At 41.0% G+C, this 25820-nt stretch overlaps 1 protein-coding gene across 1 annotated transcript; it reads left to right on the top strand.

Annotated features, from left to right (window-relative positions):
- Positions 1 to 1877: 1877 nt before the first annotated feature.
- LOC129751794 (TBC1 domain family member 9) lies at positions 1878 to 24746 on the top strand. The gene is made up of 13 exons (XM_055747522.1): positions 1878 to 2039; positions 2172 to 2347; positions 19488 to 20314; positions 20374 to 20519; positions 20582 to 20687; positions 20745 to 21413; positions 21484 to 21639; positions 21695 to 21858; positions 21920 to 22202; positions 23021 to 23235; positions 23299 to 23849; positions 23916 to 23992; positions 24059 to 24746. The coding sequence occupies exons 1-13, from the start codon at positions 1996 to 1998 to the stop codon at positions 24287 to 24289; spliced, it is 3645 nt and encodes a 1214-aa protein (XP_055603497.1). The 5' UTR covers positions 1878 to 1995; the 3' UTR covers positions 24290 to 24746.
- Positions 24747 to 25820: the final 1074 nt, after the last annotated feature.

Here is a 25820-nt window from a genome sequence, read left to right as displayed (position 1 = left end):
ATTTTCCATTGAATTTAAATGTGACCATGAACTTAATGGTAAAAAGAACATCCGGCGAGCGTAATTTTTTCAAGAATTTACATTTCCAAGTTTATCGTGTATGGGTGGTTTTTGACAACTTCAGCTCACGGCACGTTTTTTTTTTTTTTTTTCGTACCCGCAATCATTCTCGGTCGGCAATCGGGTTTTCAAGGATTTTTCGGAGATGGGCGAAAAGGTGAGTCAATGAATATCCAATTTAACAAGAGACAATCATGTTTATAATATTTTTCTATCAATTTCAGCTAAATACAACCGAAACACTGCGCATATGGCACAGGAGCGCGATGCCAATGGATACTGGAAGCGGCTATGGAATGCTGGAATTCACCTCAAAACTACGGAATGCCGGAACTCGCTTCAGACCGGCCAGTGTATGATGAAATGTGTGAGTAAAGTGTTAAATTATTAGAATACATAGTAAATGTAATTAAATTCATTTGTATTTTTATTAACACAAAATAAGAAAATGATGACAAAATCAAAATAAAATGATGACAAAACCAAAAACCCCACCATGAGCGAAAATTTTTATTACAGCGGTTTAACAATGCAAATCATCGGATTTTTATGGCTTTACTATGAAAAACTGGAAGCTGTTTCAACCATGAACTTTATGTTTTTGGGCTTCTCAATGTATGGAAAATCGCCATTTTTTTCATGGTCACGCTGCATAACAATACCCCTTTTTCATGGTTATTTTCGTCAAAACGATGAAATGTATGGTCGAAAACTATGAATTCCAAAGTGCATTCACGGTATAGAGGACTATAATAATCATTGTGTAAACCATGAAATTTATAGTTTGTGAATATGGAATTCATGGTTTTTTCACGGTGCAATTCTATTCGGGAAGTCTACCCGAATTGAATTGCACCGTGAAAAAACCAATAAATTTCTTCAGTAAAAACAAAAGATATAACTCTATTTTAAGGTATTCGGGAAACGGAGCAATTCGTGGAAGTGCCTCTGTTGCTGCGCCCATTGCATTTAGCTGCGCTTTATACCATCAAAAGGGCATACTTGTTGAAAGTAACAGGATGTTTTATTGTATGAAAATGTTCAAATAATTCGATAAAAAAATACAAATCAATTGAAATATAAACATATTTAAATAGAATAAATATTTTAGACTTATTTTAGATTGAAAAGAAAACAATCATAATTTAAATTGTTCTAGATTGTGCCCTTTCGAAATATTACTTTAAAATTCGATTTGTAACTTTTCAACGGCGCAAAAGATGGCACTGTTTCCAGTAAATTTTCCAACGGTCGTTTCAAAGTTCACATTTGAGAATTTTACACAGGTTTCAGAAAAAAAATTATTCGAGCTTGTACATCAGTTCATCAGTGGTTGTACTTATCTTGTTTTATTGTGTTTTTTTTTCTTCTAGCTAAATCGTATTGTTCGTTCTTTTTTGACTTTATCGTGTTTTATCATATTTCATTCTATTATTAAATAATTAATAATAATAATTTTATTCTTGGGTCATCTTCTGTTTCTTTTCGGTTAACTTGTTTCATTCATCTTGTCCTGACAGACACTTTGTGTGTGTTGAATTAAAATCGGATTTGTAAATATTGAGTTAACACAAATGGAGAAAATCCGGATTTTGTCATAATAACTATCGGGTTTATTTAAAAAATAATCTGAAAAAATAAAACCATATTTTGACAAAAAACTATCCAAATTGAAATGCATCTTGTCAGAGGGTTGTGCAATTCAGTGTTTCACACTAATGTAAACAAAAAACATCTGTTTTGCCCATTTTGACGTTTTCCCTCCGATGCTTCTCCGCAGTTTTCTCTCTTTCTTTTCCCATCGTTTTTTCAATCGTTCGCTGACATTCGAAAGAAGAACAACAAAATGTAGGCAGCTTCCTACAAACTGTGAGCAAATTTTGATTAATAAAGTGAAAATTCTCGTGTTGAATCGTGAAAACCTAATCTTCTACTATGTGGATCCCTCCACGGGAATGTGCTATGCCATTTGCCCTCTGGTAAGTCATTCGAGCTGGTAGAAAAACCCCATTCGCCTTAACATAACGAAACTTTTGCCCTAGCAAGTATCGATCTTTTGTTTTGAAGATTAATCAGTTTTTTCCTCAATGTCTTATCATTCGCTTTAATAGGGACAGTGAAGCGACTTTTACCAGTTCCAACTATTTCCTGCTGCAGCACAGGAAAGGACACGGTGGCCAACGGGGATTTGGGTCCATGCTGGTCGGAACATTGGACAATGTTCTGGACACCAAACCATCGCCCTATCGGATCTTGCATGTCCAACCATCGACCGGATTGTATTATGGTGAGTGTGTAGCTTCAACATTTGCATTGCAGGTCTGGTAAATAAAAACAATGCCCATAAATACAGAAACGAAACTCAACTCCGATAGCGTTAATGCAAAGAGATCTGAAACCAGAACGTTTTCTTCACCGAGGGAGATAAGCACTTGAAGCGTAACCGCGTAATCAATGAATCATCTGGTGATGGTGTGTGCCGTTCTTTCTCAAACTCTATCTTGCTCGGTACAGATTCTTCTATTTACTGATAAAATGTTCAGTTCAGCTTAACCTGTTAGAATTTTTACCTCATTCAGGAACATAATTAGCCCTGTCTAAAATTATACATGACTCAAAAAAATTTTTTACATGCTGAACTGAACCTTTTTTCAGTTAAAATGGAGTGTTAATCACATCCTATAGATTGTGTATCTGAAAAAAGCTCTATAAGTGAACCGTAATCCTTTTATTTGAAACTATAGAAGGCTTGTCATATTTTTTTTATTTACAAATGGTTTTATAAAGGCGTTTTACTTTTTTTTGTGGCGTTTAAATAGCTGTGGGAAGTTGACGCTGAAAAGGAAATGTGGGTAGAGGGGTCAGGGAAATAAAAGTTTAGAGTAGGCAGCTTAGAATAGTAGGGAATGAATTACAAAGTGATTAGGTTTTATTAAGGCATTTTACTTATAATATTTTTATGTGCTGGGAGTATTTTCCTAACTTTGGGTTAGTAATCGTCGCAGCTTGTTATATTAATCATTAAAATAACGATACCTTAATGATGCTTAAATTTTCTTCAAGGTTATAAAATGAACAAATAATAATACACGCGTGGGGGTGAATAAACCAATCGGTTTAAAATTAAAAAAAAAATTAAACGCCCACTTTGCTGGTGGCGACTGAATTCTTTGTTTATTTTAAATTTACCTTGATAACAAAATTTTTTATCGCAGTAAATTGAATATCAAAGAATGATCAATCTTTTCAATTTGATCTCGCTGTTTTGCTCAATGAACACAAATTAAAACTTTATTATTTTTATTTACATAGTATTCCGTCTTACGACATAACTTGACGAACATAATTCCTAAAATTCACTCGGTCCATGGCAGCCGTTCTCCAATTTCTCGGGCACCCCACGTTCGCCAGATCACGCTCCACTTGGTCTAACCATCTCGCTCGTTGCGCCCCCGCTCGTCTTGTTCCTACCGGATTCGTGGCGAACACCTGTTTTGCAGGACAGTCATCCGGCATTCTCGCAACATGTCCCGCCCAGCGTATCCGGCCAGCCTTCACCACCTTCTGGATACTGGGTTCGCCGTAGAGTCGTGCGAGCTCGTGGTTCATCCTTCGCCTCCATATTCCGTTCTTCTGTACGCCGCCAAAGATGGTTCTTAACACTCGTCGCTCGAATACTCCGAGTGTACGCAGGTCCTCCTCGAGCAATATCCATGTCTCGTGCCCGTAGAGAACAACCGGTCTAATAAGAGTCGTATACAGGTTAAACTTCGTGCGAGGGCTAAGTCTTCTCGACCGCAGTTGCTTGTGGAGTCCATAGTAGGCACGACTTCCGCTGATAATTCGCCTCCGGATCTCACGGCTGGTGTCATTGTCTGCGGTCACCAGTGAGCCGAGATAGACAAAGTCTTCGACTATCTCCAGCTCGTCGCCGTCGATCGTGACCTTGTTATTACTGGACAAGCGGGTTCGGTCGGTCTCGGATCCGCAGGCCAGCATGTACTTCGTCTTGGACGTATTAATCATCAACCCAATCCTTCCTGCTTCGCGTTTCAGTTTGCGGTAGATCTCCTCCACCGCCGCAGATGATCTGCCGACTATATCAATGTCATCGGCAAAGCAGATAAGTTGACTGGATCTGTTGAAAATCGTGCCCCGCATTTCGCCCACCGCTCGTCGAATAACACCTTCTAGCGCCACGTTGAACATCATGCAGGATAGACCATCACCTTGTCGAAGCCCCCTGCGCGATTCGAATGAACTCGACAATTCACCCGAAATCCGCACACAGCACTGCGTTCCATCCATCGTCGCCTTGATCAGTCTGATCAGCTTCCCGAAAAAGCCGTTCTCGTCCATGATTTTCCATAGCTCGTTACGGTCGATCGTGTCGTATGCGGCTTTGAAGTCGATGAATAGATGGTGCGGACTTGGTGTTCACGGCATTTTTGGAGGATTTGCCGTTATGTGAATATCTGGTCCGTCGTAGACCGTCCCTCCATAAAGCCGGCCTGATGACTTCCCACGAATCTGTTTGCTTGTGGCGTTAGGCGGCGGAGTAGGATTCGGGACAACACTTTGTAGGCGGCATTGAGGACAATGATCGCTCGGTAGTTCTCACAGTCCAATTTGTCGCCCTTCTTGTAGATGGGGCATATTACCCCCTCCTTACACTCCTCCGGTAGCTGTTCAATGTCCCAGATCCGGATTATCAACCGGTGTAGGCAATCGGCCAACCTGTCCGGGCCCATTTTGATGAGTTCAGCTGCGATGCCATCCTTCCCAGCCGACTTGTTTCTATTCAGCTGGCGAATGGCTTCCTTAACTTCACTCATCGTTGGGAGTGGCTCCTCTTCGTCGTTGGCTACGCCGGCGATGTACCTTCCCCCACCGTCTTGATCTCCTGCATGTGCGCCGTTCAGGTGTTCATCGAAGTGCTGCTTCCACCTTTTCATCACCTCACGATTGTCCGTCAGGATACCCCCGTCCTTATCCCGGCACATTTCGGCTTGCGGCACGAAGCCTTTGCGGGATGCGTTGAGTTTCTGATAGAACTTTCGTGTTTCTTGGGAACGATGCAGCTGCTCCAGCTCCTCGAGCTCCTCCTCCTCCAGGCGGCGCTTTTCTCCTGGAAAAGTCGGACTCGCTGCCTCTTCCGCTGTCGGTGATTTTCCACATTTCGACGGGTGCCTCTCTGCACTACTGCCGCCCGCGCGGCATTCTCTTCGTCCATCACCCTCCTACACTCCTCGTCGAACCAGTCGTTCCGTCGAGATTAAAACTTAATGATGCCTTATTAAGCTGTCGTAGATAAATCAACACCTTATAGTGCTATCAATAAGCTATCAATGCTATAATTTGGTGTTGTTTTGCCATCATCTTTCTTTCGTAATATTGATTCTTTGATGAATCCTAACTTTGTTTTTAGCAGAAATACGGCACTAGATAATGCTATCATTTGGCAATGATATCTCATTTTGGTAACTGTTTGCTATCGATTCGGGCATCAAAGTCTGCTCAGGAAACTTTTCAAAAAAATGCTATGAATTTGCTAATATAATTTGAGGTCCTCAGAGCCAAAAGGGTAAAAGTGTAAAAATGATCGATTTTGAATAAATAATGCCAAACGAGTCTTCACATTTCAAACTATATTTACTTAGTGATTTTTTTCAGATTTTTAGAATCTTATTTTAAACTTTTTTCGAAATAAAAAATGAAAATTCTAGAAATACATATATACATGGAAAATGTGCAAATACAACAACTTCAAAGTGAGTTTTCAAATTATCATTCATGAACTCATAGCACTTTGGCGTAAAGGGCCTCATTTATATTACTTACTGAATTGATTTGTACATACTTACTTTGATGAAACGTAAAGTATTGTTATATGATTTTAAATTTCAACACCTAACAAGCTTTGTCCTATTGGCGCACTAATGCCTGTCTATCCACCTTTCTTTCAAATTCTATAAAATATTGCTGATCCACTCTTTTTTTCTATTTCTGCGATAGCTGATTTGGGCTCCCGTAGGGTACCACTGTAAAAAAAATTACAGTATTCAAGAAAAAAATGAGCATTGTTCTACATAAGGATTACTTATCGACTGAAATTAAATCGGATGAACAAGCGGAAAACATTGAAAGATGATTTAATAAAAAGTTGTCAAACAAAATTGTATACCAAATATTATTATCGGATTATCTATTGTTTATAAAACAAAAAATTGTGTTTGCCTTGAGCTTGGCCAATCAGCGGTTAAAAATCACGGAAAAATGAACAATAAAAAACCTGTTTGCGATGGGGTCAATCAGCGGACAAATTCACGAAAAAAAAAATGAAAACCTGTAGTTGTTTAAATAAGTTTAGAGTTCGACGCCACGGTAGCGATCATTCATTGAATGTTGGATTTCGTGCTATGTTTTGCAGTCGGAGTTATCCGTATAAAGTTTAACTGAAAAGCGGTTAGCGTGTAGAAAACCGTCAGATTTTATACTGATTTGACAGATCGCACAAATTTCGCTGTTATGAGTGCGCAGTCCAATTTTTTGCGATGCGAATGGTATTATTTCCTATAATAGATTATTCACCGTACACAACTCCTTTTTTTAACTTCTCATATACGATTTGTTACATTTTAACGACAACATAATTGAATTCGACCAGCATATAAAGTATCAAAGACGCATTTATCGCATCAAAAATCTTCGTCATGCCAAATTCGTTAATTCTCAGGCTATGGAAAAATGTGTTTTCAATAATGTAGATTATTTTTTGTTTTGTCTGGGATTTTAACGCTGGTAATTAATTCAATCTCAATGAATACTAAGAATAATAATATTTCATTCCGATGACTTCATGTTTTGTCCTCTCTTGCAAAATAATGATTTGAAGATTGATTCAAGAATTTACTTCTTAACTTTTCAATGAAATTAGTGAGTAAGAGTGATTTTTTTAACTGTGTTTACTGCTCCGACTAGCCTACCGCACGGAAGGCTACCGTCGCGCGATTAGAAATTTTCCCAGTAACCGCAATAAATTTCTCTAGTTTTCATTCCGCCGCAACCTGAGTTTTGATTATCCAACGGCAGCGAGAAGTTGCAAAAAGTGAATTTTTCCAGAACGAGTCAAGTGCTGATAAAATCGAGTTTTGCAACGAATTGCATACACAATTTTATGCAAATACGAAAAAATCGCTTGAAAATCCACTAATTAACCTACAAGAAGCACATTTCAACAAAACCAACTAATGGCCTGAAAATTTCTGATCAAGTAGATCGTGGACTGTACTTTAGCAAGCAAAAAAAACTATCGAAAAATAGCATATCTCGATACTGTTATCAGTGTCCAAAAGTTTTAATTTTAACAGCAATAAATTTGAAAAAAACTTCTGAAATTACGTGCTGAAAATTCAACTCTTTAAAACTGTAAACTGTATCGAAAAGTACTACTTTTTTGCCCAATTTCTACGCAGCAAAGGCGACACGCAAAATTGACCGAATTTTCAGCCCTTAAATCCAATGTAAACGAAATCTGCATTTATCTTGCTAAACGCAACGAGTACGTCCAGCCACAAACTCCTGATTTCAAGAATTGGTCAGATTTTTTTTAGGCTAAGTCTGATAAACTGTCAGTATTTTTCTATTTTTTTTTTTGTTTTGACAGTTACTTACATTCTAGATTAGAAAAGGTCCGTATCCGAAACATCGTCTGAAGTTAAGACCTAGTGGTCAAGCTGCATCGATGTATCATGGCCATATTCAATGTAAAAATAAACAACAACTATTTTGTTGATATAAAATTTGAGGTCTTCTTACTCCTGGCGGCTGTTACTCCAATAAATTCATGCTGGAGTTTCACAAGGGCGCCTTCTAGGTCCCATTCTTTTAAACACCTATACCTCAGACGTTCCACCCGTACTCCGGGTGAGGGTATAATATGTTGAGCACATTCGTAATGGAAAGGAGAGAACAAACGCACTGTTCGAACATGAATGCTGGAATGTTTCTTTCATACCTAAAACATCTTGGCGCACATATTGAACTGTGTGTGTTGCGAGATCATCGTATGCTAACACTCCTCAACACACGCTGTTCACAGCTCATCATCACCATCACTTCACTCTTCCGGTTTCGCTCGACGACATGCTTGGCATAGCTCCTCAGATTAGCCCGTTCAGAGTAAGGGTACGAACACAGTGAGCGCGAAGCGAACTGCGAAGCGAAATATTCATTCACCGGATGAATTTCGCAAGTTCGTTTTTGAAGGCCGGCCTCAGTGCACGCGAATTGCGAAGCGGTTCAACACTGAAAAAAACCTTCGGTGTTGCAAAAATTAATCACACGTGAAAAAATCTTTGCAAATTAACAAAACTGTGAGCGCGTTAATTCCGAAAAACTCAATCAATTAGTAACAGTCGAATTTTGCAGTCTGACGCTATGAAACGCCATCTTAAAATCCAATACGGCGGCTTCCGCTCAACTTTAAAATATTTTTAATGACTGAAAATCGCAGAAAAAATCTACTAAAACTATGACATAAATATAACAAAATTTAGAAAAAAAAACAATATTATAATAACAAATTTTACGAAACGCTGACAAAACTTTAATAAAAATATGGCAAAGGTGATAAAAATATTACAATAATATGAGAAAAATATACCAAATCTATGATAAATTTGACATTGAAATGGCAAAGTCATGACCAAATTTAAAAAAAATCTGACAAAAATTAATAAAAATTGACTAAATAATAACAACAAATTAATAATAATACCAAAACTCGAAATAAAAACTTTGACAAATATTTGACAACATTATGGAAAATATGAAAAATGAAATAAAAATATGACAAATATAATAACTAATCAAAAATAAAAAATACTATGACCAAAATTTTGAAATAAAATAACATAAATCTGGCAATAATATGACCAAAATCTTACAAATATGATAAAAATATATGCAACAAATAATATGAAAAAAAATGTTACAAAACCATGATAAAACAAAATTATGACAATTGACAAGGGTTGTCATAGTACTGTAAGATTTTACTCATTTTATTTTAAATTTTGTCATAATTTTGTCATGTTTTCAATTGTCATATTTTTGTCATAGTTCTGTCAGATATTTTGTTCATTTGAATGTAAGTTTTTTTTATAGTTTTGTCTTTTTTCGTTCGATTATATTCGTTTTACTACCTTCTCTTCATACTGAAAGTCTTTTCCAGTACAACTGCATTCGATGATTACTCTTGTATTTGAACTCACGGACATTGGCTTAGGAGGGAACTAACTTGCCATTTGAGTTACACATATCACAAGCCCATAGATTTGTATAGATTGTGTCAGTTTTCGTCGTATTTGCGATATATTTTTTACATATTCATCATTCATAAATTATTATTATTATTATTATTATTATTATATGTTCGGATTTGTCTTTTTTTTTAAATTTTGTGATTTTATGTCGTAATTGTCATCATTTTGTCATTTTTCTCACATATATTTGAAAGTATTTTGTTATATTTTTATCTCATTTTTCATAATTTTGTTAGATTATTGTGATTATTTTTGACAAATTGTCATATTTTTTTCAGAACTTTTTCATATTCTAGCCATTTTGCCTTATTTTTGTGATTTTATTGTAAATTTGCTGTTAATATTTTGTCATTTTTGTAAATTTATTGTCAAATATTGGCCCTTATATTAGTTTTGTCAGGTCATTTTATTGTCAAATTTTGATTATAATTTTGTCATAAATTTTTTTTTCATTTGTCATAGTTTTGCCATTTCTGTGATTTTTTTCTCATATTTTTGTCTTATTTTGTAATATTTGTCATATTTTTGGCTTAATTTATAACCACATTTGGCGTGTTTTATTCAAAGTTTTGTCATTTGTCACTATTTTTTTTGTCATATTTTTAAATTTTAGTAATAGTTATTCATATTTTCCCACAGTTTTGTTTTATTTTTGTCAATATTTCTTAAGTTTAATAACACTTGTTATATTTTTGTTTATTCATTTCAGTGCTTTTTTGCAGTTATCTCAAAATTTTTGTTAATTTTTTGTCAGTAATTTTTCATCAACTTTTTTATCCCTTTTACTCATTTCTTATATTGTGGATGGAACTTACGATTTTCAGTTATTTGTTGCATTTTGAATTAAGCGGAAACCGCCATCTTGTATTTCAAAATGGCGTCGGACATCCAAAGAGACTTCTACTTATTGAGTACTTTCATTCAATACCCATATTGTGGGAGTTTCGTGTACTTTTCAGTCACTTCCAGTATTTTAAAGTTGAGTGGAAGGGGCCATATTGGATTTCAAGATGGCGTCGGATAACAAATTCCAACTTCTATCCGTTCAGCCTCTTCACCCTATACACATATTGTGGGGCTTTCATGCCACCGGTCGTTTATTGCCAGTTATAATATGTTTCAATTGAAAAAGAATGAAACCGCGTTTTTTTCGAAAAGTCGCGCTAAAAAACCGCGCATTTTTCATTACCAACACAGAAACGGCAATGATAATTAAATAAATAAACTTTTGAAAAAGATTTTTTTGATAAATCATTTTACGATAAAAAATATCCGAGAGAATATTTTCAGTGTATGTCCGGATGAACAGGATGAATTCGCGCGATCCAGCCGGGTCTTCGCACGAAAATTCGCTTGCACTGTGGCTGGTCGATGTTTTTTTCAACGTGTTTCAATGAGAAGCGGTTTTTCGCGCGAATTGGAAATTCGCTTCGCACTTCGCACCGCGCTCACTGTGAATTCGACCTAAGAGCGTGTATTTTTTTCGCTCTGCTCTTTCCAAACAGAGAAGCTTTAGAAAACGCACAGTTAGCTCCAGAGCGACCAAGCGTCCAGCCAAGTGTGGGCAAGAGAAGCAAGCAAACTGATGAAGTGCGTTCTCGGTTCAGGTAACCTCGTTCGCAATCGGGTGAAAGAGAAGCTTCACAGAAAATTCGGTTTGTCTTAATCGGTTGCGTCTGGATCGAAGTTTCGAAATGCGTCAGAATTTACAATGCACAATGATACAGAACATCAATCTAGCGGAACTAAATTAATAAGTAGACAAGATAGACTGCTGGTGTCTTCGACAACTTTGCTCTGTATAACAAAGCGCATATTTTGACATAAAATATTAAGTCGACGGGTCCACCAATTTGTTATTTATTTCTGATCAACGGATCACATGTTGATCCCAATGATTACTTAAAATTAAGGTTAAAAACAAAACATTTAAATCTAACTATGGGGATCTCAAGGCCCTAATCACTTTTCTTCGGAAAACATCCCTCGAAATGTCGAAGTCAAAATGCTCCGAAAAACGGTTGAAAGATTTCATTGCACCGATGAGGGCGCTGTTAGCTCCGTAATTGTTCATTCGAAAGGGAATGTACAATTGAAGATCCTGATTCCTGAATCCACGGGGTCGTACACTAAGCGGAATAGCCTCCAATAGCGTGGGACAGTCGATTCGCGATGTCAGGAGGTCGGCGACAAATGAGGCACGTGTTGCTTGTCTGCGGGCTTGAAGGGTGTCGATATCTATGAGGCGGCATCGATTTTCGTAGCTAGGCAAGCGAAAAGGGTCTTGCCAGTTCAGGTGTCTAAGGGCATATCGCAAGAATCGCCGCTGAATGGTCTCGAGCCGATCGACACCGTTCTGGTAGTAGGGACACCAGACAGCTGAAGCGTATTCAAGGATGGAACGAACAATGCTGCAGTATAAGCTTTTCAAGCAATACACGTCCTTGAAGTCCTTCGCCACTCTAAAAATGAAACCGAGGCTTCTGGATGCTTTGTCAATCACATAGTTGGTGTGTGCCTTGAATTCCAGGCGCTGATCTAAGATTACGCCAAGATCGTTAACGTGATTCACACGTGCGATGGGTTCGTCTCCGAGGAAGTACTCCGCAATTAAAGGCTGCCGCTTACGAGAAAAGCTGATGATTGCACATTTGCTGCGGTTTAATGGCAGGCAGTTAATGTCACACCACTCAGCGAAGAGGTTGAATTGACGTTGCAGGAAATTGATGTCGTCGTTGTCGTTTATGGTGTAAAATAGTTTTAGGTCATCAGCATAGCCAAGTTTGGGGACGTCGAGGAGTGACAACACGTCGTTGAAGTAAATTAGGAAAATAATCGGTCCGAGATGGCTACCTTGAGGCACACCGGAGGTAGCAGGAAATTGCCTGGAAAAGGTGTCACCCGTTCGAACAATCAATTTACGACCAGTTAAATAACTGCGGAACCAGCCGAGTAGAGTACCACAGAATCCTAAGCGTTCGAGTTTACCGATGGCAATTTCATGGTTCACCTTGTCGAATGCAGCAGACAGATCGGTATAGATTGCATCGGTTTGAGATTTGGCAACAAAACTTTCATGCACAAAAGAAGTGAACGTTAGCAAGTTACTTGTCGTAGAGCGTTTGGGCATGAATCCGTGTTGATCATTGGAGATGTTATTTTTGCAGTACGTGAAGAAAGGATCCAAAACCACCAATTCGAATAGTTTGGCAATCGAACATAAGGCAGAGATTCCACGGTAATTGTTAACATCTCTTCTATCTCCTTTTTTATGTACCGGGAACATGTAAGCTTCCTTCCAAAGTAGAGGGAAGGTGGCTCTATCTAGCGAAGCTTGAAAAATGAGCCGAATAGGGGTCAGCAAGACAGGCATGAAACTTTTTAAAAAAGCAGCTGGTATCCCGTCCGGGCCCGTAGAAAAGGAATTCTTAAGCTTCGCTGCTGCTCTAGAGATGGCTGCCTCCTCGATTTCAATACCATTTATTGAGAAGCCCAATGGCAAAACGTTCCTGACAGCGCTATCTATATGTTCTGAGGATGTTGAAGCTGAAGTGAAGATGCTGGAAAATTTTTGGGCGAAGAGATCGCAGATACCACGGTCAGAGTTCGCCGTTATGCCGTCTAAGAACATGTTTGAAGGTATACCAGGTTCTTTCCGCTGACTTTTTACGTGTTTCCAAAACGATTTCGGGCAAGTCTTGAGGTTACGTTGTACGCGACGTAGATAGTTATGGTAACAACGTTCACTGGCTTTTTTATAAACGGAGTTAAGTTTACGATATATATCCTTAGTATGCGATGATTTATGCTTCTTGTAGTTTCGAAGAGCACATCTTTTTGCCGTCTTCAGTTGTCGCAGCTCAGTCGTGATCCAAGGGATTCGCATATTTCTGCTGTTAGAGCGTTTTGGGACGTGGCGATCGATGACGTAATTCAGAATGTGTGAAAAGGTATCAGCGGCAGCGTTGGGATTAGAAAGATCAAGCTCAGATACCCAGTCGATAGTGCCTAGAATGTGAGAGATGTCATCGAAGTTGGCGTTCTTAAAGTCGAGGTAGAAGGTCACTGGTTTTTCTACTGCAGCGTTCAGCCTAGTTACTTCGAGTGATGCCATGAGAGCAGGGTGATGTGGGACTACTTTAACAAGCGGTGCAGGAGCGACTTCGATGGTCGGTAAACGAGGTCCATCATTGGCAAAGCAGAGGTCCAGCGTACGACCGTATTCGTTCACCACATCGTTGATCTGGCGCAAGGTCGCTGCACTCAGGGAGTCCAATATGATGTTTGAAGGCGCCGAAAAAGTAGAGCGTGCTGGGTCTGGGTACAGAAAGCTGCCATGGATGGAGCACCACTTCAAACCGGGCATATTGAAGTCGCCAATGACTAGTAAGTCATCTTCAGGAGCGCAGAAGGAGCTAACTTCGAAGATGCAGCGAGAAAACGACTCGGCGAGGGCAACATCTCTTGAGCGATCGGGTGGCAGATACACTACACATACGTACAATTTCCGGTCTACAAGATCAATGCGAATCCATACAAGTTCCAGATCGCACCAGGAATTGTTGTCGATGAACTGCGCTGGAAGATTCGACTTCACGGCAAGTAGTACCCCGCCTCCACTGGACTTTTTGCTGTTTCGGGCGCTACGGTCACAGCGGAACACTGCGTAATCAGGGCCGAAGATCTGACTTGATAGTGTGCGGTCATTCAGCCATGTTTCCGTGAAGGCGATGACGTCATAGCAGGAACACGAAGTTGCGAGCAGGTAGTCGGTCAGGCAGGAATTGATACCCCCCACATTCTGGTAGTAAAGGGTAATGGTATCTAAAGGACCCGGAGCGGATCTGGTGAGACGTGCACTAGAAGGTGGAACATCATCAGGCACAGGAATACAATCAGGGGTACCATACTTGCCTGAATTCACAGGCTGGAGAACCCCTTCGCCGCAGACGAACTCAGGGCCGGGACGACTGATGACGCTGGCAGGAATCAGCGCGACTGAGTCGAAGGGCTCAGGGGTCTCCGAAGTGCCTAGCTCGTTGCGTCCCGGTGTAGAAACCCCAGAATAGTTGGAGATGTTCTCGTTAGGTGAGTGGTTGCCGAAGTAATACTGGCTGGAGTCAGCGCTGTTGGTACGACTGGAAACCGAAAAAGCGTCACGCGGTGTGAAAGTTCCAAAGGACAACTTATACTTGCCTGTCGATGCAGGCTGGAGAACCTCGTCGCCGCAATCGAACTCAGGGCCGGGACGACTGATGCCGCTGGCTGGAAACAGCGCGACTGAGTCGAAGGGCTCTGAGGACTCCGAAAGGCCTGATACGTTGCGTTCCGGTGCAGAAAACCCAGAAGAGTCAAAGAAATTCTCGTTCGGCAGGTGCTTCTCGAAGCGATACGGGCCAGAGTCAGGTATATTGAAACTGCTGGGGTTCGAAATTTCGTTACGCAGTGGAAAAGTTCCGAAAAACAATTTGTACTTGCCTGTCGTTGCAGGCTGGAGAACCTCGTCGCCGCAATCGAACTCAGGGCCGGGACGACTGATGCCGCTGGCTGGAAACAGCGCGACTGAGTCGATGGGCTCTGAGGTCTCCAAAAGGCCTGATGCGTTGCGTCCCGGTGCAGAGAACCCAGAGGAGTCGAAGGTGTACATGTTCGGCGGGTGCTTGTAGAAGTGATAAGCGCCGGAGTCAGGTAAGTTGAAACAGCTGGGGATCGAAATTTCGTCACGCAGTGGAAAAGTTCCGAAAAACAATTTATACTTGCCTGTCTTTGCAGGCTGGAGAACCTCGTCGCCGCAATCGAACTCAGGGCCGGGACGACTGATGCCGCTGGCTGGAAACAGCGCGACTGAGTCGATGGGCTCTAAGGTCTCCGAAAGGCCTGATGCGTTGCGTCCCGGTGAAGAATCTGATAAAGTCGGTAGTCCGTAAGAATCCTCCATATCCCCATTGTCGATACAGGAGAAAGATAGTAGGAGGTCGTCGTCAAGTCGAAGCGTTGTAGGGATAGCAGATGGTCCATCATTATCGTGAGTTTTGGTTAAAACCCCGGAGTAACATTGCCAAACACATGAACAAGTCGACCGGATGTACCAATCGGAGTGATTTGGCTTGTGGGTGCTATTTGAGGTATGCGGTTTCGAGTGGTTTGCCTGTACAGGTTTTTTGAGCCGGAGTCCTCGAATTCACGAAACAGTACACCGGCTGGCCATGTGCTCGCGTCTAATGCCACAGATCTCAGGCTAAGGTCCACGCCGACCTTGAATGACACTGACTTGAGTAGAGACAAGTCGGTGTCTTTCTTTACCAGGAGATGAGCCTCGGCGGAATCGCAGGATAGGCATTCCTTTACGAGGTCTACGATGTCATCGGTCGTGACGGTATTTTGAAGTCTGGCCAAATAAATCCAAAATTTCTTTTCCGGGGGGGCGACGGTAGCAACACTTTTTGCTGTTGTTGTTTTAGTGCCCACTACAGGGGTAGCCATTGACTCGTGATAGGCCCTTGGAAGGTTATCGGTGCGACGACGTTTATTCGGCTGACTATCGAGGGTTGGCCAGGGGCTTGCTCGATTTGACGGGACGTTCGGACGAGAGCTAGAAATCTTTTCCAAGCTGGCATTAATCTTCACTAGCTCAGCTTGGACATCGGAAATGACTGAATCATGCTTTTCTCTCATATCACGAAACACAGTTTCGTAACTAGCTAAAGCACGTTTGAAAGTCACGTTCGTCATAAGCTTAGTACATTCCTCGCACAGCCAAATAAAACCTCTCACTTCACTTTTGGCCTTGAAGAGCGATGGAGTAAGGCCAGCACACTTAAAGTGAGAAACGAAGCTACAAAAGCCTTGGCACCTGACGCTGTCGTTTTCGCTTACCGGCTTCGAGCATTTATCACACGCCATGTCGTAAGATCTTTTCGAAGAAAAAATTCCGATTCGACAAATCACGAGATTACCGGATACCGATTTGTGTCAGTGTTTGAGCTGCAGTCTGTTCGCCGAATATCTGTGCCGATCGAATAACCAAAACAAACAGCGGTTGCGATAGCGGACAATAGCCTCAAAAGCGAAAATCAATCGTTGATTTTGCAAGCAAAAAACGGATCACAAGCACTTTAAAGGAACGCGAAAACACTGATAACTTCCCGGACACACTCAGTAAAGGTAAGAAACAACAATAAAAGCCTAAGCGACAAATAAAACCATTAAAAGCAATCAAAAATCAAGGACGAAGGAAAACACGTCTAGACAAATGTCTTTGGCTTGTTCTGTTGGCCAATAGCGAGATAGAGATGATAACTTTCTTGTTTAGCATTTTAGAGCTTAAGTTTCTTCTACAAAGTGATTTATCTCAACAAAATACACAACTTTGCTAAAAATGTCCAAGTTCTACAACTTGAACCTAAGGAGATATGGTAAAATTAGAAAAAAATACTTGAAAAATGCTTAGCAAAAAAGTTATTGTTATTATCGCGCTAATTTTGAACCTCTTGACTTTAAACTTTATATTTAAAAAAGGGGAATTACCAGCTTTGCCCAAAACGCCTATCTTTTCATTCCTGGGATATATTGATTTAGTTCCCCTAGACTGAGGTTCTGCACCAGGACCAATGCTTTTTTCGGTCGAAAAATATCAAAATTGTAGCGGTGAAGGAAGATTAATCCTGACTTTTACGATTTGTGGAGGTATTGCAGTTTTATTTCTAAAATTTGTCCCAGATTCCTGCGTAATTTTCACGGTTTGTTCAATAGCCAAAGATTTTCGGATAATTTTAGTAAATGTTACCTTGCGAAGTGGTGCTTTTGTAAATTAATGCTACCCACGTACGAAATTAAAAGTACATAAACATAAGTTTACAGATTCATCCGGGCTAGCCCGGTTTTTCAATGCAATTTTCGAGAAAAGTTTCGTCCGGCCCGGATGCCCGATATTGTAAAAAAAATTTAAATTATTTGTCGAAAATCGGATTTGTGAAAGTTTGTTTAATCAAAAATCAAACCAGAAGAAGTGCCGGACCCGGCTACTTACAAAAATAGTTGTGGAATGCTAATCCATAAACCTACATTGGAATCCTCTTTAACTGATGCACCGTTCCGCACTGCACGGCGGCTTTTTTTTTTTGAAGAAAACATCCCTGCATTGAAATCTTTCTGGCTTAATAAACTGAGCCACACAGCAGCGACGCTAGAGCGCAATTTTCTAGCCAGCTCCTCCTCTTTTCTTTAGAGCGAACGACGTCCACCCGACCGTCAGAGCAACCGCAATCGGGCGCACTCGGCAAAAAGATTTTTGAACGTTGATCGACAGAGCAGTGCACTCGGAATCCGAAATGATAAAAGTGTAAGTCGTTCTCTGCTCTGTTCTATTTGCGAGATGTTGGACAAGCATGCTCGACGACAAAGCGAAGACAACCTTCCGACTGGCTCGAGGCCCTTCTTGCGACCGATGCATATCTCATGCATATCTCTGCGCTTCTCTTTCCAGCAGCTCGAAGCTCTATACCTTATCGCTCCTTCTGAGGCCTGACGCCTCTCAGTGGCTCCAGCCCGCCGACCTTCACTTGGCTTTCCGGTCCGACGCCCTTCCATGGCACTGGCTTGAAAACCTTCCGTGGCTCCCGGCTCGTAAGTTCTCCAGAGGCTCTCGCTCCGACAACCATCACCTGGCTTCCAACTTAACGACTTTCCACGGTACAGGCCCGCCAACCTTCTATGACTTCCGACACGAATGCCCCCAAGTGATTCCGGTCCGCTCCCAATGGCTCCGGCTGAACGGCCTTCCAAAACTCTTTTCCGACGACCTCCCTCTCGTGTCGCCTAGCTTGTCCACCTGGATTCCTGGTCCGACTAGTTGGCTCCTGTTCCGACAACCTTACACGGTTCTGGTTCGACGACTTTCCTATGGATTTTCGGTGCTCGCTTCTTGGCTGGTTAAACTCCCACTGACGATTCTCTTTCTCCTCCTTTCCACAAGTACTAGGCCCATAACCTGTTGAGTAGTAGGGAGAACTCAACAGGGAATTCCATAAAGGAAGCCTACTAAGTCCCATTCTTTTCATCATCTTTGCCTCAGACGTTCCACCGGTACTCCTGGTGAGTATATGTTGACTACCAGGGAGCACTTCCGGAGTGGAAAAGAGAGAACAAACGTATTGTTCGAATTTTAAAACTGGAATTTCTTTGTTTTTAACATCTTTTCACTTTTATACCTACATCTAGGCGCACACATTAAACCAAGAGGGGTAAATAGAAGGTGATTCCAGATCTCTCCTCGCCTACTTCCTGTAAAAGTCAGAAACCCTAATATTTTAATGACCTTGCATTGAACTGCGTGTGTTGTATTAATACGCCGAGATCGGTGTATGCCAACATCATGTCCAGGTGTTCAGATGATGATTCTGAATTCCAAACTTCAATAAGACTTGGACTGATCATACTGACATAACTCTTAGTAGAGAATTCCGTTAAATTTCTTGTTTAAAAGCCACCTCACTTCGAAATTGCGCGACAGGAATTCGCCACTAAAATTGTACTTTAAAATACCCTGTCGGAAATAATATGTTATTTCAACACAATCAATTCACACGATTACCTTTTGGAAGAAACAATAGTGCAGAAAGATTCTATTGAATGATGGCAAATAAATCTATATACCATAACATTTTAGTCCAATGATAATAAATTCACTTTTTCCGAGCACTACCAATTTACATTATAATCGTTTGGACTAAACAAAAACCCAAACAGCTTTCAACGAATATGACGAACAATTCTACCACCAGCTATTTGCTCACGGAAAATAAATCACTTTTTTCTAAGCACTACCACTTTTGAAAACTACCTATTTACACGACTACCATTGGGAATAATCATAAGCCCAAATAGTTTTCAACGAATAGTGACGAATGATCACGAACTATTCGAACACCAAATTTTTGCTCCACCGATAATAAACGGTAGTCGAGAGAATTGGTAGTGTTTAATAGTGGATGCAGTATTACACATTAACCAATTCACTCGACTACCGTTTGCACTCATTATAACTCCAACCAGCTTTCAACGAACGATTCTTAGCTCTGAATAACTGTCAATGCTTTCTAGAAATTGCTTCCGATATAACTCTGGAAGCCATCCTGAAGGACTGGGACTGGCTGTCGCAGAATCTGTTCCGCGTCATCAACGAGATGGAAACGGAGGAGGAGATTACGAACTTCATTATCTGCAAGATTCAATCGTTGTTAGCGCACTGCTCTCGCACCACCGAAGAGATGGTAGATCCCACCAGTTTCCAGATCATGGTCAACAAGTTCCGGGAGAAGTTCAAGATGCCCGAGGACGAGAAACTGGTCAGCCACTACTCGTGCAGCTACATGAAGAAAGTTCCCCGCCAGGGTCAAATGTATCTGTCGTTGAACCACCTGTGCTTTTATTCGTACATATTTGGCGCCGAAAGTAAACTGCGCTTTCGGTACAATGAACTCACCGATATCCGGAAATCGGGCAATATGATAACGATCAGAACGTCTCAAGACAAGGAATACATGTTCGTTTTTCTGTATTCGCCGAGCGAAGTTTACAATCTAATCGAACAGCTCAGTAAAATAACGATGCAAAAGCTGATTCAGGATCCCGATAGGCCGATCGTGGATCACGATCCAGTGGTGGTGGGAAGAAAGATGGAGAAAAACGTGAGCCAGAAAACGAAACTGCTGCGAGATTTAACAGCCCGGCAGTTGTCGGACGAGTATCGTGCCTACTTCCGGCTGCCGGGATCGGAGATTCTGGATGGCAGGATCGCCAGCTCCCTATGGACCGCCTATGGCAAGAAACACGTCAAAGGGATGATCTACTTGTCGCAAAGTTATATGTGCTTCAAGAGCGACGTTTACGGTTTGGTGGGATTGGTCATTCCTCTTAATCAAATAATGGTAGGTTTTTTTTTTTGGTGCATTCTGATTTCTTATTTAACCGATATTTCTATTTCTAGAGTGTAGAGAAAAAGGAAGATCCGCATGATCGGTTTAGCAACCGGATAATTGTTACAACTGTTGATACCATTATTCAATTTTCAAACATATTGGATCGAGACTTTTTGATAAGCAAAATATCGGATTTACTCTCTAAAACCGTAACGTAAGTAATGAGGTGATTTAATTTCAATCTTCTTGTTAAAATTTGGAATTTTTAAATTTCAGACCAAAAAAGTACGTAGAAGATATCGACTGGGAAAAACAAGAACCATTGATGTATCTTTTTCAGGACCGGAACAATAAACCGTTTATTGAGCTACAAGCTGAAAAGGTAAGAACTATTTTGAAATATGACATGAGTATTTCAAGATTCTTTTAATGTTTCTAGATGAAAAAATGGGAAGAGCACTTCTCCATATATGGACGTGGAATCTCAATGTATCGGACAACAGAGACCATCAACCTGGTGATCGACGGTATCCCGGACGAGTTGAGGCGTGAAATCTGGCTGATTTACTCGGGTGCCGTGCACATGAAGCTCATGAATCCGGGCTTGTACAAGCGCCTGGTTGCTCGTGCCAAGGATCAAAAGTCGTCAACTTTCGAGGAAATCGAGCGAGATTTGCATCGGTCATTACCGGAGCATCCAGCATTTCAAACCGAAATCGGCATTATGGCGCTGCGCCGTGTCCTGCAAGCTTATGCGATCAGGAATCCTGAAATCGGATACTGTCAAGCAATGAACATCGTTTCATCGGTGTTTCTGATCTACTGTGATGAAGAGGACGCCTTCTGGATTCTGTGCTGTCTGTGCGAATCGCTGCTGCCGGATTACTACAACGACAAAGTAGTCGGGGCCCAGATCGATCAAGGCCTGTTGGATGAACTCATTGCCAGCCAACTTCCAAATTTGCATGTTAAATTGGGGGATCTCGGAATGATACGCATGATTTCTCTCTCCTGGTTCCTGACAATCTTTCTCAGCGTGATGCCGTACGAAAGTGCTCTGCATATTATTGACTGTTTCTTGTGTGACGGGGCCAAAGTGATATTCATTGTAAGTTTGCTTTCGATTTTATTTCCAACAGCAGACCGAGTTGAATTGAAATTGTCGTTTGTCTTTTTAGATAGCTTTAAAAATCCTGGAATGGAACCAAGAGAAATTGTTAAACTGTAATGACGACGGAGAAGCAATGCAATTGCTCTCCAACTATCTGATGGGAATATACAATGATGAAGTTCAGCAGATTACGCACATCGACAAGGACAGAAATCAACTTAGGGTAAGAGCTCATAAAATTTTTCAAGTTAACACTGTACTGATTAATCTTATTTTAGAGTCAATCCATTCAAACGCTTATCTACGAAGCATATCAACGTTTCGGCAAACCGATCACATCACAACTCATCGAAGAGCTACGCAACAAACACCGACGGTTGACGGTTCATCAACTGGAAAAGGATCTTGAGAATAGCTTTGTTAAAAATTTTAAAGACAATGGGTAATTTTTCTTCGAATATTCTTGTTTAAACCAATTCAACAATTTGAATTATTTTTTTCAGGTATTTCGATGGCGAGGAATTGCGAATGTTGCTGTGCTACACCAAGGACGAGAAGCAGAATGTCAAGTCTAGCAGTCGGCATACCTTAATGTCGGGTGGTGCACCAGAAACCGGCGTCGAACCGATTGTTGATGCGGCTCTGCTCAATGATTCCCGGAAGCGCTTCCGTGACAGCCGGTACGATTGCTTCCGGGTGGATTTTGAGATCTTCCGGAGACTGTTCGCATACCTAACGCCGTGGAGTCACGTACAACAGATTGACCTTGCAGAAAAGTTGTTCCGGGTATGTACAATTTAGGGCCATTTTCGCGTTTTCATAACTGCCTTTAATATATTCCAAAATCTGGGATTATACAGCCACTTCGTCTAGTTTATCGAAGCCGGAATCATCTCTTCTGAAGTCTGTATTTTGTACCGATTGCGCCATTGTCGTGAACTGAAGATTGTTCTGGATCCTAATACAAAAACTCTCTTGAACATATCTGTTGCGCATCAGAAATAGAGCAATACATGCTCTTAAATCCTTCATTTTTGAATACTTCCAATAAATAAGACTACCGTTTGGGCTGAACAGAAATCCTAACAGCTTCCACCGAATAATGACGAACAAATTTACCCTTAGCTTTTTGCTAAATCTTTCACTGCTAAACATTATGAAATTGTACGACTACCATTTGGACTACTCATAAGTCCTAAAAGCTTTCAACGAATGTTGCCAAAAATTTCTATCACCAGCCTTTTTCTCCACGTATAATAAATAATTCGTTCATTTCTGACATTACTAATTCACACGTCTACCGTTTGGGCTAATCAGAAGTCCAAACAGCTTTCAACGAATAATTCTCCCACTAGTTTTCAAACTACCAATTTACATTACAATCTTTTGGGCTAAACATGAATCCAAACAGCTTTCAACGAATGATGACGATCGTAAAGAAACAGTTCCAAACCATCTTTACAAAATTCTCCTAACTTACTAATAATCACGATCAAAACCTCTCATCCCTGTGTTAAGCTTCCATGTTTAATCTCTTTCCAATGCAGGCGTATTTATCTGTTCTCAAGGATAAAAGTTTATTTAAACAACATACATATTTTCAGCTCATGGACAAACAGGCCTGTGGTTATCTCGAATTCAAACAGTTAATCTTCGCGCTGGGAATAATCTGCTCAAAGAGTGCCACCGAAAAGCTAACCCTGCTCTACGTATTACATCTGCCACCACTTTTGTCCGCTCAGGAACTCGAATGCTGCAGCCTTGCGGATTCAAAAGATTCGGACACCGAGGTGGCCACCGAAGCAGAAAGCTTCTTCAGGTTGACACATAAAGAATTTTCTTTTTCAAAACTTCTTACAAACAGTTTTTTTGTTTTTTACAGTGACAATCCTATCGAGAGTATCAAATCGCTACCCTCTCCGATCGATATCAGCCTGGATGCTTCTTCGGATGTTGAAAACCTATCACTATCGCATTTCAACGCTACGCCAAACCTTTCCATCGATGAGACCGCCTCGAATGCGGAAACCTCGTCGATTTTTTACGTAGATCTTCCCGCTACAGCGTCCAATTCGGGGACCGGTGCAGGTCCCTGTGGTAGTAATGCAGATAGACCTTCAACGGCCAATGCAAACTTGGGGGAAATTGAGTCCTACGGTTCCAGATCTGACATAAGCGACTTGGGTTTCAACAAAATCAGCTTCGAAGATGCGAGCAGTAGTACCAATACAACTACCAATGGCCGGCGAGTTCCCGGTCACGAAACCAGGAGTATAAGCAGTCTGAGAATATTCCTTGATGAGACGGACTTCAATTTTACCAACAAAATCATTCCAAACATGACACAGAAAAATTTCATTGCATTGTGGACTACAATGTTGGAAATCATTAAGAAAAGCCGAAAGGACGTCGATATTGAAGTTCAGCAAGCTTGTAAGTTTTCCTCATCGTAAATTTTCTTCTGAGGTTAGTTTAGTTTTTAATCATTTATATTTTCAGATAACAAATTAATTTCGCTGGGCGAAGATGCAATGTTGAATCTGGACGGTGACAGCTCACATTTTTCATTCCCTGAGGTACTTAATAAATTTTAACTTTTCCTGGCTACCAATTTTTAAAAACTTTTTTAAATTTCTTTTAAGACGGATCCCAACGGCAATCCTTCTGGAGCAGCGGCAGCATCTGCAATACCAGCAGTACTCCCACGACAGTCAACAGAAGAACGGCAGACCCCTTCGTGGGAAATCTCACTGAATCAGTTCTTAGCAACGACCATCGCGGTCAGCTCGATCGAGGATCACTTTTCGCAACCATTCTCCGTTAAGACCAGGATCGAAACGTTGCAAAAAAATCGAAGGAAGTGCAAGAGCTAATAATACGGACTGGGACAGGCGAGAAAGGTAGATACTTTTGAGCAAAACCTAATCCATATACGTAGGAAACCATCCCCACACAGCCAACGACCCAAATGTGCTTGTGAACAGTCCCAAAACATAATCTTCTAAACACTATCACCCGCAGGGGACACAATATTTTGCTGTTCATGCTTCCGTTAAGTTTGGGCTTGGTACAACTAATCTGCGATTGATCATATAATAATTGTACAAACAGAAAAAAGGGCGTCCTTAAATCGTGCAGGCTTTGATATCTTTTTTTAAGTTGATCGATTCTAATTTCTTTAAACAAAAAAAAAATGAAAGTGTACCTTTTCAGCGCAATAATTGTGTATTTTACATTGAATTTTATTGGACGATCGTTGTTAAGCCATTATCTCTGAGATGACTATTATTATTATTATTATTGGCAATAGAAAACATATTTTTTATCAGATGACTGTAACTTGAATTTCCGAAAGCCTTGCTATTTACTTACTTACTTAAGGTTCCCGCGCCGATCCTCCGGTTGTTGGCGATCCGGAGCCAGCATCTTCACTTCGTCCCAGTCAAGATTCTAGTAGACAGTTCGGATTTCGGCGGCTAGGCTTCGCCGCAACGAGTTTCAGGGTCTGCTTCTTCTTCGATGCCCACCTGGATTCCAATCAAGCGCCTCTCTGCAAATCTCGTTCTCATCTTTTCGCAGCGAGTGCCCAATCCATCTCCATTTGCGTTCCCGAAACTCGATTTCTAGTGCCCTTCGATGACACCGGCGATGTAGTTCCTCAATTGAGATCCAGATGCCAGGCACCATGCGGATGATGTTCCGCAGGCAGCGATTTACAAATACTTGCAGTTTTCGCGTCGTCACCGCATATATGCACCAAGTTTCGCACCCGTACAGCAAAAAGGATTTGACGTTTGAGTTAAAGATTCGAATTTTCGTTCGTAGAGAGATCTGTCATAGAGAGACTGCCAGATGTTCCGTGGACTCACAAACGCAAATCGGGCTTTTCTGATCCGGGTTTTGATGTCTTTCTTGGTAACACCATCTGGCGTTATCTGATTACCAAGATACTGGAAGCACTCCATTTTCTCAACTTGTTGCCCAGCTACGACTTGATTTTAAGACCTGCTGCCTTGGAGCTTTCGGTGAGGTCGTCGAGTTTGCTCTGCATATCCGGTTGTGTTTGGGCGAGCAAAACAATATCGTCAGCCAGGTCCAGGTCGTGCAGTTGCTCCATTGTTTGAGGATTCCACGGCAATCTTCGTTTTGGTGTACGGTCAATCGATCCAGTCAGAATCCCATCTGTAGTGTACCAGCTACAACAAAGCAACCAGGATGCTGACCGGCCGTGCGAAGAGGGAATATGGCATAATCGACGATAACGCGAGAGAACAGCAACAGCAGAGCGGAGTATAAATAAAACGTGCAGTGCTCAATATTGTTCATTCTTAAGTTGACGTTCGAATAAATCACATCTTATTTATTAGACATCGCTCGTCTTTTACTTTGCTTAGTTGATACACT

Source organism: Uranotaenia lowii, chromosome 3 (genome assembly GCF_029784155.1).
Source record: "Uranotaenia lowii strain MFRU-FL chromosome 3, ASM2978415v1, whole genome shotgun sequence".
Taxonomy (NCBI): Eukaryota; Metazoa; Arthropoda; class Insecta; order Diptera; family Culicidae; genus Uranotaenia; species Uranotaenia lowii.
The sequence above is the reverse complement of the archived record's forward strand: the minus strand, read 5'-3'. Positions and strand labels throughout refer to the sequence as shown.